The sequence below is a fragment of the Oryx dammah genome, unplaced genomic scaffold (genome assembly GCF_014754425.2).
Source record: "Oryx dammah isolate SB20612 unplaced genomic scaffold, SCBI_Odam_1.1 HiC_scaffold_27, whole genome shotgun sequence".
Lineage (NCBI taxonomy): Eukaryota > Metazoa > Chordata > Mammalia > Artiodactyla > Bovidae > Oryx > Oryx dammah.
Genome location: NW_024070211.1, coordinates 101,437,869 through 101,455,426, shown reverse-complemented (window position 1 = coordinate 101,455,426; position 17,558 = coordinate 101,437,869). Strand labels below are relative to the sequence as shown.

Sequence of the window (17,558 nt, the reverse complement as noted above, 5' to 3'; positions counted from 1 at the left end):
AACAAAGGTTCTTAAGGTCACATATAGGTCAGTGTGAGGGTCCCCCACCTCCCTCGATACTACCAAGTTAAGAGCCTCATTTGCTAGATTTTTTTTTTTAAGTAAACCAATTGCCTTTTGATGTAAGGCTAAGACTAAGAAATAGATGCAAAGAATATTTTTCTCCTTTCTTTACATGGATTCCAACCACACAATTTAGTGACAAAAAGACATCTTAATCTTTCAAGGAAGAATTGCCTCATATTTTATAGTGTTGAGTTAACTAATCAACACCCATCATAAGATGGGATGTATTTAGAGAATGGTGTTTAAGTTCTCAGGTAGGGGGCCCAGAGATATTTCTCAGCCCTGCATAGATGTTCTCCATGCTCCCACGCTTCCCTATTGCAGGGGCAGCCTCTCTCAAACTGGAAAACATCTGGAGAGGTTTAAATTCAATTATGTAAAAAAAGTGCATCTGGGCTGCAAATTTTTATATACAGCTGTGAAAAAAACAGCCAGGATTTGTTTTCTGTGAATCATACAGACACACACACACACAGAGAGACATAATTTTTATGGACTCCAAAACAAGTAAACCTTGTTCATCTGGCTCTTAAGTTAAAAATGGTAGACATTGATCTCAGGTGTTTATTTGATTGCTGGCAGCAATTAATCTTAATTTCTAAGAGAATGAAATAGAGAACAAATGGCAGGGCTTCACATTTGTGCAGTTACCTTCGTTTTCTATACACAGTGTGATACTAATTCGTGGACTTCTTCCATGCATTTTAGACAGTTTTCAAAAATGGGATTTGTGGACGACAAACGGATTGCAATTTGGGGCTGGGTGAGTACTTTGGCTGATGTGTTCCTTAGTGAATATAATCCAAAACAGGATAATTTACTTTTGTTTGTACATATTTGGAGGTGTAAATCACAACCATCATGTCCATCTAAGACGGTCCAAATGTCTTAGATTTCTGGGCAATGAGTCCCCCCCAGGCTTACACTTTTGTTTATTACAATGGGGAAAGGAGGTGAGCAAGTAAGAAGAGGAAGCAAGAAAGACGGACAGAGAGAAGGAAAGATAGAGGGGGAGAAGGAAGGAGAGACACTTTTTCTCAGGAGTCCAAAAAAGTAAAAACTTAGAGTTTATTGCCTTTTTGTTTTGTTTAACATTTTTTTTTTGTTTTTGTTGTTTTGTTTTTAATTAGTACTACTCTGCAAAATGTCAATACTTTCCCTCTTACACCTACCAAGAAAAGGGACCAAGGCTCTGAACGGTAGTCTTTAGATACTGCCCAATTAAGGCCAATTTAAGCCTCCTCTATCATGCTTTCTATCTCGAAAGAGGCACAGTATATAAAGATGTGAGAAATGTGGAAACTGCGACTTGCTTACCATATGTCCTTAATTCCTTTACCTCCATAAAAATAACTGTTTCCATTTCTTAGTCATACGGAGGGTACGTAACCTCAATGGTGCTGGGAGCAGGAAGTGGTGTGTTCAAGTGTGGAATAGCTGTGGCGCCTGTTTCCAAGTGGGAGTACTATGGTAGGTGGCCCTCAGGTACAGAGATGCTGAGTGCGAACCTTCACATCTCAATGCCAAAGCCATTCATTTTTTAGTTTTCCTGTTTCTACAGTGAAGAAGCTGATTCTTCTTAGATGTACTTTATGGATACCTGTAATAAAACAGTCTCACTTCTTCTGCTGTTGGGAAAGGCTGGGTGGTATTAAATGCTACCTACATATTTAGTTAGCAACCAATTCTGTTTCCTAAATGTCTTATCAAGAAATTATGTTTTCCACATTTTAAAACATTCCCAATGCTACAGTTCTTCAGATACAATTCCTTACCTTTATTCTACTCTGACTTTGGGGCTTCACATATTACAAGAATAAGAGAAGTATTTCTTTCCCTTCAGGTTAAGGTTGAATATAAAGTAGGATTTGGGGTGGAAAGAAGAGACTTTGGCAGGAGAACTCCTGGGAGCTTTGTTTCCACTAAGTAGGTGAAAGCCACTTTAGAATATTCTTTTCACCACTGAGAAAGTATTGTTCTATCATACACATGTAAGGCTATGATTCCCAAGGGGAAGGGGGAAGCAGTGGAACTCTAGGTAGTGGGGAAGAGCCAGAGGTGGCAAAAAGATGAATTATTTTCCTGTATCTCTTCTGACCCCATCTCAAGTCGTTTATGCTGTATAATGATAGAATCATTGATAATGAATATGCCTATTAAATATTTTATGCCCTAATATATGGTAGTATATGGTACTACCAAAGCTGTGGAAAACTCTAAAGTCAAGAGAAGCCAATGTGTAAAAGATACATCATTGTCTTTCTATTGAAAAAAATTGGAGAACATGGTTGGGATTGGTCCTCACACAATAGATTTGTTTTCATATAATACTTTCCTGCTTGATACTAATTGTTCTGTATGATGGCTTATTTCTGGAGACCTCTGGTGGTCAGTAAGATAATAGAAACAATCTTCATGAATTTGGAAATATATAATGGTAAGAAGAGTTCATTAAATGTATGTGGACCAATCTAACAGGAACTTTCTATAATTCTTACATGTGTGAAAATTTGAACAATATTACTCAAAAATCAAATGGAAGGAGTGCATAAATGGTATTGCAAGACATACTTCTAAAAGTTTACACTGACATTAGTGAAAGTAAAAGATGCCTAGTCATGTCTGATTCTTTGCGACCCCATGGACTATACAGTCTATGGAATTCTCCAGGCCAGAATACTGGAGTGGGTAGTTTTTTCCTTCTCCAGGGGATCTTCCCAACACAGGGATCGAACCCAGGTCTCTTGCATTGCAGGCAGATTCTTTACCAACTGAGCTATCAGGGAAGCCCCACATTAACCCCCGACATTAAGCATTTTTTAAACAGTATTTTAAAAATTTTAGATCTTCTTACACAAGAAAACCTGGTTAGCATAATAAGAAAGGGCTATTATGTTCTAGGACAAGAAGAATTGTGCCTGTTTGGGGGAAAAATTACTTTGCCCTTAAAAGCTATTCCTACTCCCCCACCCCATTAAATGTACACCCCAAATTATTTATATTTAAAGTTAAAAGATGAACATTTGGGGAACGTCATATTTTAAAGTGTGCTTTAAAATATTGTATTTCCTATATTAGTGTCCTCTAGATATGTACAATTGCATATAGTCTATATTCACTTTAATCAAAATGATAAAATAATAAAAACTCATTGAGGAGGAAAATATTTTGATTTCCATAGAAAAGGCCTGAGCAATATATATGGAACAGTTGATACTAGTTATCAATGCCAGTCATTCAAAAAGGGTTAGAATGTTGCTTAATCTTATTGTTTTGATGATCTGTTCTTCTAAATAATTAATTAAATTGGTATTGAAATACTGGTACAATTACAGTGATAGTCACCCTATTAATCTATATAGCACAATGGAAACATATTATACTTATTTACTTACTGTAACCTGGCCATTTTTCAAAAAGTTATTTTACATTTTTAAGGTTATATTGGAATTCAGCAACAATACATTTTCTCACTGATATTTTAAGAAATATACATATATGTGTACATATAGCTATATGTATATATATGTCTCTCTCCACAAAATGAGAGAAAACAGATGTTTAACTTGCCTTATGATGGAGTAGCTGAGCCAGTATGGTGTTGTACTTCAAATAATGATAACTGAATTTTTTCCTTTCAGTCTGTCCCTTCCCCACCTAAAAAACTATGTTTTAAGTGAGCAATTAGTAATTGAAAATTATGAGGAGTTTCCAGCAGGAAACAGAATATCCTAAAGTAGGGTATATACATATGTCAGGACCAAGAAATTCAAGACAATTTAGACATTAAATGACTTGCTAATCAAGATCTTTAAGGGAGTCAGATCTTTAATGTAGTGTCCTTGTCACTACATTTCACATTTGACTTTTCTGCAGGTGGGTTATTGATTGGGTTTTAGATCACCCTGTTTTGATCTCCCTCTGTCCTCCAGGGAAGGGATAATGGGAATTGGTTACAGGGCTGAGTGTGGAAAGACAGGAGTCTGCATGCATCAACAAGCCAGGCAGAAACAATCTGAAGGAGATACTTCTGATGGTATAACACTGTAGACCTTTGCACAAGTTAAGACATAAAGTAACCCATTAAAAGAGGGTAAAGTTTTATTGTATGAATTAAGTTTTTTTTTTTCTTTTCTCCATCACAGACTCCGTGTACACAGAACGTTACATGGGTCTTCCAACTCCGGAAGACAACCTTGACTCTTACAGGGTAAGCAATGGTGAACTAGATCGATTTTATAACCTATTTATAAGTGGTATAAGAACATTTCTAAGTGCATCTATTCTAGAAAGTATATATTTTTTATTTCCAACAAAATTCTTGTTAAAAAATAACACAGGTGGTTTAGAGTTACTCCAGTAGCTTCCCCTACTATATTCTGCATAATTACAGCCTTTATCGTATGCTATATAGGTCACAATATGCATTCATTTGGAAATACAAAGCAACACCAGATAATTACTTTAATTATAAAAAAATTTCAGTTTAGAAAACATGTCAAATTCAACATATTCCTTTAGAGACCAGAAGACACTCTAAGTCTTTAACCACATATTAAAATTTCTTATGGTATTATCATAATTAAGATGTATGTACAAGCCTATAATTTTCTTATTCTTAGCCAAATGTGTACATTTTTTTTTCACACAAGATTTGAGTAAAGCAGGTGTCCTATAGGTGCAGGAGGGTAATACTCTGAAAAGCTCTTGAACCCAAATTACTGAATAGCATCCATCAGGCTGGTTGCCTGCTTGAAAGAGCCAGTGAGCAGGTTACTGTGCAAATGGGCTATAGCATCTGAAATGGGGCCTGGGTGCAGGTATCATTGGCAGCCTGCGTGCTAGTGTGGGTGCCACTGCAGGGCCAGGGCACTCTCTTTGGTAGCACATTTGCTTCAGCTGGAATATCAGCCTAAGTACTAGGGACCCTTCAGGGCATTGCACCATTCTCCAAAACTTCCAGATTTTGTCATGTAAGTTGGAAACCCCTAAATGTACAGATGGCTGGGTCAGTCATCCGATGTTTACATTCTTCAGAGGATATTCAAAACTCTTCCCAGGACAGTGAATTAAAAAGAAAAACAATAACCCATATAATTTAAGAGCACAATTTCTTCTCATCTGTGCCACAGCTCTCAGTGCTTGGGCTTTGTATTCATACATTGGTCTAAGCCATATTTGTACATTTTTGTAAGATGTCATCGTTATTAGGGGTTCTGAAGCCATTTGATCAAAGCACAATAAAATGCAAATACAATTTTCAGTTTTGCTAGTTTAGTTTTACATCTTCCTTTCAGCTTTATTCAGCAAGGCTTGTGTGGGGTGTGGTGGAGAGGGGTATGAGTACAGTTGTGTCTGAGTGTGTGTTTTCATCTCTGTTTACCAGTCAAAATAGAAAAGTAACAACTGTATAAAATAGATAGCTAATGAGAACCTACTTTGTAGCACAGGGAACTCTACCTAATGCTCTGTTGTGACCTAAATGGGAAGGAAATCCAGAAAAAGAGGAGATATGTAAACGCATAGCTGATTCACTTTGCTGTACAGCAGAAAATAACACAACATGATAAAGTTACTGCAATACTTTAAAAAAAAGAGAGAGAAAAGTAACAGCTTATGAGATGGGATGTATGAATCATCTTACTACAAAGCAGTCCCATAGTCAGGTTGTCCTTCTGTCTTCTGATTGTCCCACGTGATACTTTGGACTCAGTTTTTCCCATTCTTTCTCCTCCACATCCAATCAGCTGCTTTAGACATCCTTTCCCTGCTTCGTGATCATATTGCTGATGCCACGTGACCACCACCTTTCATAGCCATAACCCCACTGCTCCTTCCTTAGCAGGTGTCCCTACACTCCAGGCTGTATCACACACAGAAGTAGGAGCTTAACCTACACTCACAGCACTGTCATGGACTTTTCCCATGGACTCAAGTAAGTCCAGCTCTTATTCTTTAACGAGGCATTCAATACCTTTCTTACAGCGGCCCTGGAATGTCATTTTCCCCCTTCCACCTCCATCTATTAGGTGGAGAAGGAAATGGCAACCTAGTCCAGGATTCTTGCCTGAAGAATTTCATGGACAGAGGAGCCTGGCCGGCTATAGTGCATGGGATCACAGGGAGCCGGACTCAACTGCAGGACTGTCACTCACTCCATCTATTAGGACATTTGTACTGCTCTCCTGGTGGACTGGCATCCTCTCTTTTGACTCACATGACGCTTTCCTTGTATATCTCAATCCTCAATTTATTGTTCTTGGATTCATAGTTATTTTGTACTCCTTTCCCCTCTCTGTTTCATTATTAGTCATTCAAAGCTTTCCTCAATATTGTATTCTTTGGATCACCCAGTATAAAATAGAAACCTTAAAACTTTTTTGATTTAATTTTAAAACTTCTTGAGTGGAAACATTGTTATAAAAACTATACATCTCCATCATCTCTCTCATTTTACAGCTCTAATTTTCTTGTCAGTGACCCAACCAGGATGCTTACACTTGAAAGCATCCCTCCTGTGGTGCACCATATTTGGGCCATGGCTAAAAGTCTTTCTCAAATAATCCCAAAGTACTAAAAAAAAAAAAAAAACACCCCAAAACATCAGAGGTGTACTGCCCAGGACCCTCATCCTGACTCTAGATCCTGGTGGATGATGAGTCAAAGTTAATTTTAAAAATCCCGTCTTGAAAGTCTTTGAACCTCGAAGGACAGGGTGAAGTCCAAACCTTGATATCCAAGGAAGTCCATGGCACCTCCAAAAACATCAGCCAACAGGGTGTTTCCTCTTCATTCAGTCCTCGCCCTAGAGGATAAATAGTTTTAATCTGCCCTGTCAGCCTCTATCTTTTTCCAGATTTTCCCAGAGGCTCCTGATTCCCATCCCCATCCCCCTCTTCTCCAACTCTGCCCCCACACTGAGGTGGCCATTTTCCTCTCTCCTCTTAGGTGTTCTCCGCGTGAGGTAGTCATGTAAATAGAAGTCACTTCCTACTGCCGATGGCAACACACGCGCACTGCGAGCACAAAGTCACTGTCTCACTTTGCTGCACAGATGGCTCCCGAGGACTGTTTAATCCTTCCACGCCAGGAGTCGGGTTTTCTTGGCACAAAATTCTCTGCTGGCAATGGACACATTAAAACTGCCAGTACCAGGGCGCTAAAGGTTCCCAATGTGTTGCTCAGAGGAATTATTTGGGTGGGCGATAGTTAAGGTGGGCAGGAGAAAGTGAGGTAAATGCATTCTGTGTACTGTTTCTGCCCCATAAGTTGCCTTCTCAGAAAGTGGAGAACTGAATCTGAGTACCTATATTTGGTGCACAGCAGGCTTTAGAATAAAGCTGCCCTCCTTTGTTTTTTAAATGAGTCTGTGCTTTTGTCTCTGGCAGGAATATATTCAAAGATTCTATTTTCCTCTAAGGCCCCAGCTGCCCCTCTGGACCCCCAGCTTCTTTTACTTTTCTTTCCCAGGTTGTTTTTATTTCCTCCCTTTCTCTCTCCTCCTCTCCTTCCCTCCTCCTACCCTCTTGGAAAAAAACAAAGGAGACAATTCCTTACAGGCTTTCCCTGTTCTCTGTCTTCCCGTGGGGCAGGAGAAATATTTTGAAAGAGTCCTGTATAGAATAGGCTGTTGACTTTCTTCAGTACATCCAAGATAGGAATGACCAAAGTGCGTAACAAGCAAGGTCTTGATCTTTATACACCTTTTCAACTATAGAATCATTTATCTGTAACCAGAATTATAGCCTTTGGAAGAGAATATAATTTTTGATGAAACTCAGATGAGGAGAGGATTCATTATTAGGTCATTAATGACCCAGACTTGGAAGAATGTAGAGAAGCACACCAACAGAAGGACATTTTGTGAAATAAAGGTTGTACTTACTATTTAGGAAAGGAGCTTGAAGGAACCATTTGTATATGTAAATGGAACAAGTGGGGATGTCATGTATAGCTGTTCAGCTTGTGCACTGCTAGAGGCCAGTCAGCTCCACTCACTAAGGCATGCACCTCTGGGGCTGCATCCAACCAGAAGGAGTGCTTTTGTTTATTGTTACAAAGCCACCATATAGATTATGGGACCCTGGGACTAAGGCTTGGACCCAATGCTGTGACATAAGCAGTGATCCATAAGAGCCTTTTTGTAGATAATCACCCACCTACTGCCAAGTGGCAAGATAGAAGCACTTTTAAAGAATACCAGGGACTTAAAGGAGAAGGCAATGGCAGCCCACTCCAGTACTCTTGCCTGGAGAATCCCAGGGACGGGGGAGCCTGGAAGGCTGCAGTCCATGGGGTTGCTAAGAGTCAGACATGACTGAGCGACTTCCCTTTCACTTTTCACTTTCATGCATTGGAGAAGGAAACGGCAACCCACTCCAGTGTTCTTGCCTGGAGAATCCCAGGGACGGGGGAGCCTGGTGGGCTTCCATCTCTGGGGTCGCACAGAGTCAGACACGACTGAAGCGACTTAGCAGCAGCAGCAGCAGCAGCAAAGAGGAAGAAGACATTTATGCCCCTTAAACTCCAAGGAGCTGGTCCCAGAAGCTCTAAGCAGGCAGGCAAAGTAGAGGGATGACAGTGAAGCTGACAGGGCGGTGAAGCTCTGTGGAAACACTTTTTTTCTGCTGAAAGTCTCAGCCCATAGCCAACAGAAATGGCAATAGACTCGAGCAAAAGAATCAGATAGACAATAAGACAACCCTCACCCCCAATGTGTGCTCGACTCTGCAACCCATGGACTGTAACCCACCAGGCTCCTCTGTCCGTGGGATGTCCCAGGCAAGAATACTGGAGTTTTGGAGTGGACTGCCATTTCATACTCCAGGGGATCTTCTCAACCCAGGGATAGAACCCTCGTCTCTTGTGTCTCCTACATTGGTGGGTGGATTCTTTACCACTGCGCCACCTGGGAACCATCACCCCCAGTAGCAATAAGCAAATAGCAACCGTGGCCCCACCTTGAGGAATAGGTTCCTAACAGTGATGAATAGTTTCTACATGGCCAATTACAGTTTCTACAAGGCCAAGCAAATCTGTAAAAAATCATTAACATGGTAGACTTTCAGTCACCTATTTGAGGTGCCTGGTGTTTTAGTTGTTCAGAAGTTGGTGACCTTGTTGGTGGGACAAAGTATGGAGACAAAATTTTTGAAGAGAAATAAAAGAAAGTAGTAATAAAGCATGAACTTGAGCATGACAGAGTGCCCAATATATAGGAAAAGATCAGTGATTTCCAGATTGTGACTGTGGAGCCCCAGCATGCCTTCCGAGCATGCAGTGGGGAAGGGAAGTCTCTGAGAAGCTGGGATTTCACATCCCCCGCCCACTCCTCTCAGCCAAGGGGTACTCAGTTTCATTTATTTCATTCATTTTTTCATTCACTCATTAAGTGCTTCTATGACCAGATGGGCTTCCCTGGTTGTTCAAATGGTAGAGAATCTGCCTCCAGTGCAGGAGGCCCAGGTTCAATTCCTGGGTCTGGAAGATCCCCTATAGAAGGGAATGGCTACCAACTCGTTTTCTTGCCTGGCGAATTCCATGGTGAGGAGCCTGGTGGGCTACAGCCCATGGGGTTGCAGAGTCAGGCACGACTGAGTCCTTAGCACTTCACTGTTCTAAGCTCTTTACATGGATTATTAGGTCCAGTTCTCCCTCAAATTCCCTGAGATAAGTGTTCGACTTATCTCCATTTTATTGACCCAGAAACTGAGGTGCAGTAATGTTATATAAGATGTAGCTACTGGGGTAGGAAAGGGAGAGGGCACTTATCTGGAGCCAGTCAAGGAAGATTCTGGGAGTTACAGAGGAAGAGCATAGGTGCTTTCCATAGGCTGCCCGAGGGGTGAGGAAGAGGAGCATAGTAGAGGAATGGTAGGCAGAGCTGTTTTCCGGGGATTCGTGAAGCAGATTGGGTGAACCGAGGGATAACACAGAGCAGGGCTGTGGGAAGAGCAGGCCAAATGGTGGCTAATAAGGCAGGATGGGAGGCTGGGGAGGGAACGGATTCACAGAGAGCAGCATCAGATCAAGGGCAAGAGAAATGAGGCCCAAGTCCTGAGCCTCGTTGCCAAGAGAAGAGGGCAGCCTGGAACACACAGAAGGGACTGATTTAACTTGTAGAGGAGATTTATTTTGCATTTTGCTCAGAGTTTGATAGGCTTTTGGCACGTGTGCGAAACAGTCATAGATTTGGCAGTCTTCTGCTAGCAGATTTGAAACGTTCAATCCTTAAGAAGTGCTGCATCGTTAGGTTATGCAAAACAGGGTGCAATTTTGTAAATATGCCATCTTGTACTGATTTGACATTTGTTCTATTATCCCAGAATATGCCAAAGGGAGAGAGACCTTCAGATTTCAGCCAAACCTTAACTTGTTTGTTGAGTGCTGATAAAATGTTGACTGCTGTGTGATCTTTAAAGAAGCCAGTGTTGCTGGGTGAGGCCTGAGGTAGGGCCCCCTGTCGGTGAATAGGGACTGTTTCCTTTGGTACAGTTGTTTGATTGATGTGAACTCATAAAACATCTGATGTGCTGGGTTGAATTAATTTTTTCTTAAAATTTTTTTGTGGCCTCTGTTGTGGCATGAAAGGTGCTTCCTTAAATAGCTTCATTTAATATTATTTATGAGGCTTTGATGGCAAGTGGGAGAATGCGCAGGGCAAGTCAGCACACTGAGGGTGCTATCTCACTGAAGTAATGGGTTGTCCATTAGACCCGTGGCTGCTCTTTCTAGCAGATAACAATGAGTTATTTGGCTGTGAAGTAAAGGGACATTAGAATATGATGTTAAGAGGTGAGGACTTTTGAGTCTGACCTGTGCTCAAATTCTGTTTCCACCATCTAGTCACTTGAAGAGGTTACTAAATCCCTGTGAACTGCTGGTTCCTCATCTGGTTGATGGGGACAATCAGACCTGTCTCACGAGGTTAGTGAAAGGATTAACCGAGACACCTGAGCCTGCCATGAAGTAAGCTTTCAAAAACATGGCAGCTGCCACCATTATCCTTGGGAAGCAAACTGTCCTTCTGGTTCCTGGATGGCACAAGGGGTAGCTTAAAAATTGTTAGACCTTCTGTTTCTCACAGTACTTCCCCACTCTTATCAGCTCTCTCTTTTATTTCAAAAATACAAAGATTTATTTGTTGGAAGGTAACTGAAGAACCAGCATGATCCAACGAGCAGCTACAGATGGTTCTTCTTGGGGCTTGAAGGAAAAGCTCCTCGCAGAGATGCTGAGGATCGGCACTGCCACTGGTCCAGTCCTTCCCACTTCGCTTTGCCAGGCTGTTGCTGGCAGCGGGGCTCTCCGGAAGTTTCTAGCCTCGGGAGAGTGCCAACTGCACCACCATTGCATCCCTGCCCATTTATCACTCTAAGCTTCCTTTTTAGGAGCTGGTGACAGACTATTCGGCTTCTAACTTAGTCATCCATTTCCTTTTTTATTTCTGTTTCCATCGATAGGCAAGTGGGGATTATCCTATTTTGGTGGGTTGAATTAGCACAATTAAATTATTTCTGGTCATTAATTCTCCCTTAAATTAGTGCCTGCATTTCTTTCACTGGTTTTGGCTGCTGCCCTTCACTGGTTAAAGTGTGCCATACAGCGGGCTGTCAGGAGTCTTTCTCTTCGGAGAAGCCAGGATGCTCAGTCTGGTAGGGAAGGATCTGTGGTTCTGGAGGCAGGGGAACACAGCTGCATCTTTCCCAAGGGGGGGGGGCAGGGAAATGTTCTCAGCTGCCTGAGAGCCTTGAAATGGGTGTGTGCCTGAGGCTGCCTGGCTCCCACGCACTGAGAGGTCCCTCTTGATGCATCTCCCAGCGAGCAGGGGGACGTACACATTGGAAATGACACTCTTATCTTGTGGTTGCAGGGGAAGCCTTTGTTTTATTTTTCGCTTGCTGCATTAAAGTATTTGTCTTTCTTTCTTTGTAGTGTAATATTGTTAATGTAAAACAATTTGCATCGTGACACTTTTATCACAGTTTTCGTCTCTTTCTCAGTATGTTGCATTTCTCACCATGTCTAGTTCATCACAGCTACAGTGTGTACATCACAACATTTATCTTAGGCTCAGGGTTTTACTTGTTTATAAAAATTGTCTTCTTTCAGCCTGTATTCACTCCATTTAAGAAAAAAAAAAAGGCAGCCAGAAACTGTTTTGGTCCAAACTCCAGTAGTTATCACATTCCTTGCTAACTGTCCTGCGTATTTATATGTCTCCTAACTATTACTCTATGTTTCAATGACATTTCTCAGTTTTATGGCTCAGGGAGGTTGTGAAGTAGCTTTTGCTCTGCACTCTGCCAAGCAAGGAAGCCCTGGGAGGCTTTTAGAGGTGGGAAGCGGGGGGAGGTGACACAGCTGTATATGCGGGTCAGGTCTAGGTGTTAAAGGTGACTGTCCTTGGCAAGTGAAGAACTTGCTTCTCGGGAGAAACACGGTGACGGAAACAACTGCGCAGGCGCAGGAGGACAGACTCGGGCGCCCGGGCCTGGGGCTCCCTCCGACTGTCAGCGTTCACTGTCTGTGTGTCCGCCCCAGCCTCTGCTTTCGCCAGGTTTGACTCCTAAACTGGCCTTTTTGGTAGATTGATTTTGACCCTTTCCTCTCTCCGGGGCAGAACATCACTCAGGGTTCTGTTGCTGCGATTGGCGCTGCACGAGGCACACAGCCCCAAAATGCCTCATGAATCTCGCAGGGCCGTGCAAGCGTGCTCTCTTCCAATGAATGCTCTCTTCCGATGACTTCTAAGAAGGCCATGAGCACGCAGGCGCAAAGAATACCCAGTGTGTCTGTCTACTGCAAATCCCAGGACAGTTCAGTAACAATTTCTTTCCTCCTGTATTTTTGCTGGAAGATCACATCATAAGTAGCTTGGAACTTTACTGGAGACTCAGTGCAGCTTAGGAGGTAAAAGAGGTTCTACCGTGAGACTTTTTGTCCAGCTCAGATTTTCTCCTGTAACCTGGTGCACTTGATTGTCTTCATGTAGAAGTGGGATTGCTATTCATAGACCTATCTCGTAGGAACGTCATTAAATAGAGCAGGTGCTTTGATAAATACTTTAAGATGCTTAGCAGAGTGACTGGCAGAGTACACAGTAAATGTCAGCTGTTATTACTAATGGCATTGTGTATGGATTGAAAGTGGGCAAAGCATATTTCAGTGAATTTCAGAATGAGAATATTTTATTTCACTTCCCCTAGCTGTTCCCACTTGCCTCTGCAAAATTAGGATGGAATATAGTCAACAGTACAATATAAGTGGTTACCTTTCTTTCATTTATCCCTTTAATTGATATTTAGCACTGTATTAAATGCTCAGAATAATGAACAATATAGACAAATTCCTTTTCTCATGGAGTTTATTGTTTAGTTGGGTATATAACAAACAAATATTGACTGACAATGAATAAATGAATGGATAGAAGAATGGATGGAGTAACATTGGAATGGATGAACAGATGAATGGATGGATGACTTCATCTGGGACATCTCACCAGATAACACATTTCCCTAAAAGTAAAGTAAAATAAGAGTGTGACTTTTAATGAGTCCTAGATGTTTCTCCTGAAAGTTTGTGGGTAAATTCTCAATTGGGTCAGAAATGGTATATGGTCAGGACAAGTGGGACCCAGCCTGCACAGAGTAAGAGGGCCTTTGCACTGTTTTCCGGGACAAGATCACTTTGTCAGAGCAAACATGTTGGGTGACTTTGTCCTGAAAGCTGTAGACAGAATGTCTTTTTTTCCAGAAACACTGTTAACAGCATCCTGACATCAGTGTAATTTAACCTTAAAAAAAGCCACATCTCTTGATTCCTATTTCAGTGACAGTAAGAGGAGTTAATCTTCCTCCCATTTCAAACAAAACAGTGCTCAGCAGCCTGTCTCCTGGTGCACAGTTCACTGATATTGAAGCCGGGGCTAGAATACAAACACTCGGACTATAGCCCCATCCTCTTCCTGCCAGACCTTCAGGGTTCCCATCCTGATGTTAACTACAAAGGTATCTGTAGAACATAAACTTTGCCTCTCATAAAGTTGACTTGATTCACCAAGATGCTGCAGGACAAGTTGACTGATTTGAAATCTGTCAGGAGGCTAATGGCCCTTCCTCTACCCAACTCATAATGAGACAACAAAAGTAGGCTCCAGCTCACCCCTTCCCAAAGTCACTACAATGTCTGTGACATTTTTACCTTCATCCCAACTTCGCAAGCATCTCCAAATTAAGACCGGATGACTAGTTCCATACTTTCAAAACGTTTTCATTCAAGACCCCAGCCTCATTTTAGAAGTCCTTCGTAAGGTTATGAAGCAGCCTTCAAAATGCTGACCTCCCAATTTTTTCTCCTAATTACCTGGCTTGGTCCAATAGTGACATTTTCCTCAACACAGAACGAGGCAGACAACCAGCCACTGATGATTTTCTAAGGCCATATTTGATCTTTGTCACCCCTCTACCCTCCCATATGTTACATTTGCCTAGGTTTCAAACATCTGTTTCAAAAAAGGTAATGCCTGCTTCTCATTCAGAGCCTAGCAATGTGGACCAAAGTTCATATGACATATTGCAGAGTATGTTTAGTTGCAAATGCTATGTACAGGCTCTTTGAAATGTAGCATGTATGGCACCATGTGACACATGGTTGCCATGGCAATACACTTTTTGGCTGAACTACAGCATAAGCCCATGGAACATACATTGCTAATATGAGACTCTGCCCTGTGCTAATGCATAGGACCCAGCCAATCTGGGATCTGGGACTCGAGGGGCTTTGCATGCAGCCTGGGTGGCAGGTGCCCTCTTCTGCATGTGCAGGGAAGATGTGGCATTCTCCCTTTCCAGTCCTTCTCCCAAGCACAGGGCATGCTGTGCATTCTGCCTTGCATGGAGACAGCATTTGCTTGAATATCGGTTTGCTATATTTTGTATCAAAGGGGGCCCCAGCTGAAAACATTTTATTTTGTAAACTGAAGTGAAAAATCAGTTTATGGCAGATCTTTTTTTGAATAATGACATTCTTTTTCCCAATTCCAGAATTCAACAGTCATGAGCAGAGCTGAAAATTTTAAACAAGTTGAGTACCTCCTTATTCATGGAACAGCAGATGGTGAGTTTCAGTTAATTAGACTTTTTAGTATCACAGACAGGTTTGCAATTTCACTACTGACAAAACAAAAGCATGAGGGGCAAGACTGTTACATTTACTTCAATAAAACAGTGTTGCTTTCCACAACTCACTTGTCTTGGGATAAATGGGATGCTGAGTCCTAGAACTTCAGACAGTCCCCTTTCTTCTTGTGCCTTTTCCTACCAGAAAAGTGGAGCAGCTATTAGTTACTTTCTGTTTCCTTTCTCTCCCTGCAGATAACGTTCACTTTCAGCAGTCAGCTCAGATCTCCAAAGCCCTGGTGGATGCTGGAGTGGATTTCCAGTCAATGGTATATAGCAAAGCTTCCTGCAAGGGGAAGGAACTTCCTGGTGGGGTCTGGTTCCCCTCTCATGATTACTTCTCTCATCAAGGTCCCAGGAGAAAGGGACAAAAGCAAAAAAGAGTCTTATTTTTCCAGTAAGAAGTTGAAGAAGTGATATACTTGAGCCAGAAACACAGTCATGTTTAATATCAGTTAGGGGTTGAAAAGCACAATATCGCATATCTTGTTAGTATCAGATCCCTAGTCTTGTGATTGCTCTTCTAGCCCTACGATTGTCCCATCTCTCCCTAATTTGACACAAAAGTAATCACTTACCCAGTGAAAAGTATGGCAAAGTAATTCTAAAGTGAAAGCAGCATGATAATCGCTCAGCTCAAATATGAAAATCCATCTCTAGTACGTGTTACTAGCCCTTCTAACAAAGGTAGGGTATAGGGTATAATAATCAGCAAGTTTCAGTTTTTGCAACTTCCATGTTATCTTCTATTGAGCAACTACAGGTAATAAACAATTAAGCTGGGTTTATAAAGTCAGAAATAGCTAGAGAGTTGTTGTTGCCTGTTCAGAGGATGTTTCTAGGTATTAAGCAAAATTCATTTTATGCACTAGATCTTTTCTGATTAAGAGAAAAAAAAAGATTATATATGTGTGTGTTGCACTAAATATTTTTGTGTTAAGAGCTTTCTTGTCTGTATTAGCTTTAATAGCCTGCTTCCCCTCACTTTCTTTTAACATACACACTTTGCTCTGTGCTCAGTTCAAGCAGTACCTACTGTATTTATAAGCGGGACAGTCATTTGATACCAAAAAACATGGCATATATTTTTGGGGTTAGACTCTTATTGTGGTGTATATTTCCACTGTTCAAAGAAAAGACATGATACTTTAAGCAATTTTTGAAAGTTAATTTATGTCTCCATGATATATGTTTTGCTAGCAGTGACTTCCCACTTGTTTAACATGGTGGAATGAGTTGATAAATTTTTGCCTCAAGTCATCAACTCTTCCTAAATAAATGTCAGACATACAGATAAGAAATTCCAGTGAAAAATCTTATGTGTTTGAAAATAATACATTTGATTTTTGACTTCACTTATGCTAAACATATATATGGAATACAGAAGTAGATTTTTCTAGTTCCTTAGTGATACACATTAGGAAAAATTGCTTTTTAAAAACCTTTAATAGTTTTTTTTACTGCAGTGGAGGAGAAACTTAACAATTGATAACACTTAATTAAAGTGGGCTTTATGGGATAAACATTCCATCCTATGCATGATGAGTTTCTAAGTGTCCTTTGAGTCAAATTTGAAAATGGACTTAGATATTTTCATGTAATACACATATCCTTAAAGCAGTGTGCAGTGAAGTCAAACTCATGGTGAGTTGTCTTAGCACATACCATGGACAATCGGAGACTCCTGCAAGACACAGCTACATGCCTTGGGAAAGCTCTCGGCTGGGGGAGGGGAGATAAGAAAACCTGTTTGATCATGTTTCAGTTTACAAATTGATTGAGGAGTTAAAACATTGTGTGTTATTTCATGTATGCTCATGAGAACTCATTTGGATTTTTAAAAAAAAAAGGCAACTGACTTCCTAATTCTGACCTCTCTCTTGTGTCTCTGCAGTGGTATACAGATGAAGACCACGGGATCGCCAGCAACACAGCACACCAACACATATACACCCACATGAGCCATTTCCTAAAACAATGCTTCTCTCTACTTTAGCATCTCAAAACGGCATGCCATTTAAAGCTTGTGAAAAGCTACTTTTGCTCTCATTATCTCAAAACTGCACTGTCAGGATGATGACTTAAAAAAAAAAACACTCAAATCAAGAAATGTAAGTTTACCTTGTTCCCAAATTTCATATCTATAACCTGAAGTAGGGACTTCTGTCTTTGCAACAGACTTACCTTATGGAAATTTCAGTCTGTTTTTTTTTATTATTATTTAAAATAATTTCCATATCAGTTGGTGAAACAACACCTAAGAATTGTTTTTATGGTTCCCTGAGCAGCATTATTTTCTAACTGAACTAGTGC

General features: G+C 41.0%; 1 protein-coding gene across 1 annotated transcript in view; it reads left to right on the top strand.

Moving 5' to 3' along the window:
- The window catches only part of DPP4 (dipeptidyl peptidase 4), an 82,099-nt gene extending 64,760 nt beyond the window's left edge, over positions 1–17,339 (top strand). The window contains exons 21-26 of the mRNA XM_040229234.1: positions 775–829; positions 1,437–1,536; positions 4,212–4,276; positions 15,111–15,183; positions 15,441–15,514; positions 17,140–17,339. Coding sequence (XP_040085168.1) covers positions 775–829; positions 1,437–1,536; positions 4,212–4,276; positions 15,111–15,183; positions 15,441–15,514; positions 17,140–17,241 — 469 coding nt within the window. The 3' untranslated portion in view covers positions 17,242–17,339. The remainder of the gene's footprint in view (positions 1–774; positions 830–1,436; positions 1,537–4,211; positions 4,277–15,110; positions 15,184–15,440; positions 15,515–17,139) is intronic.
- Positions 17,340–17,558: the final 219 nt, after the last annotated feature.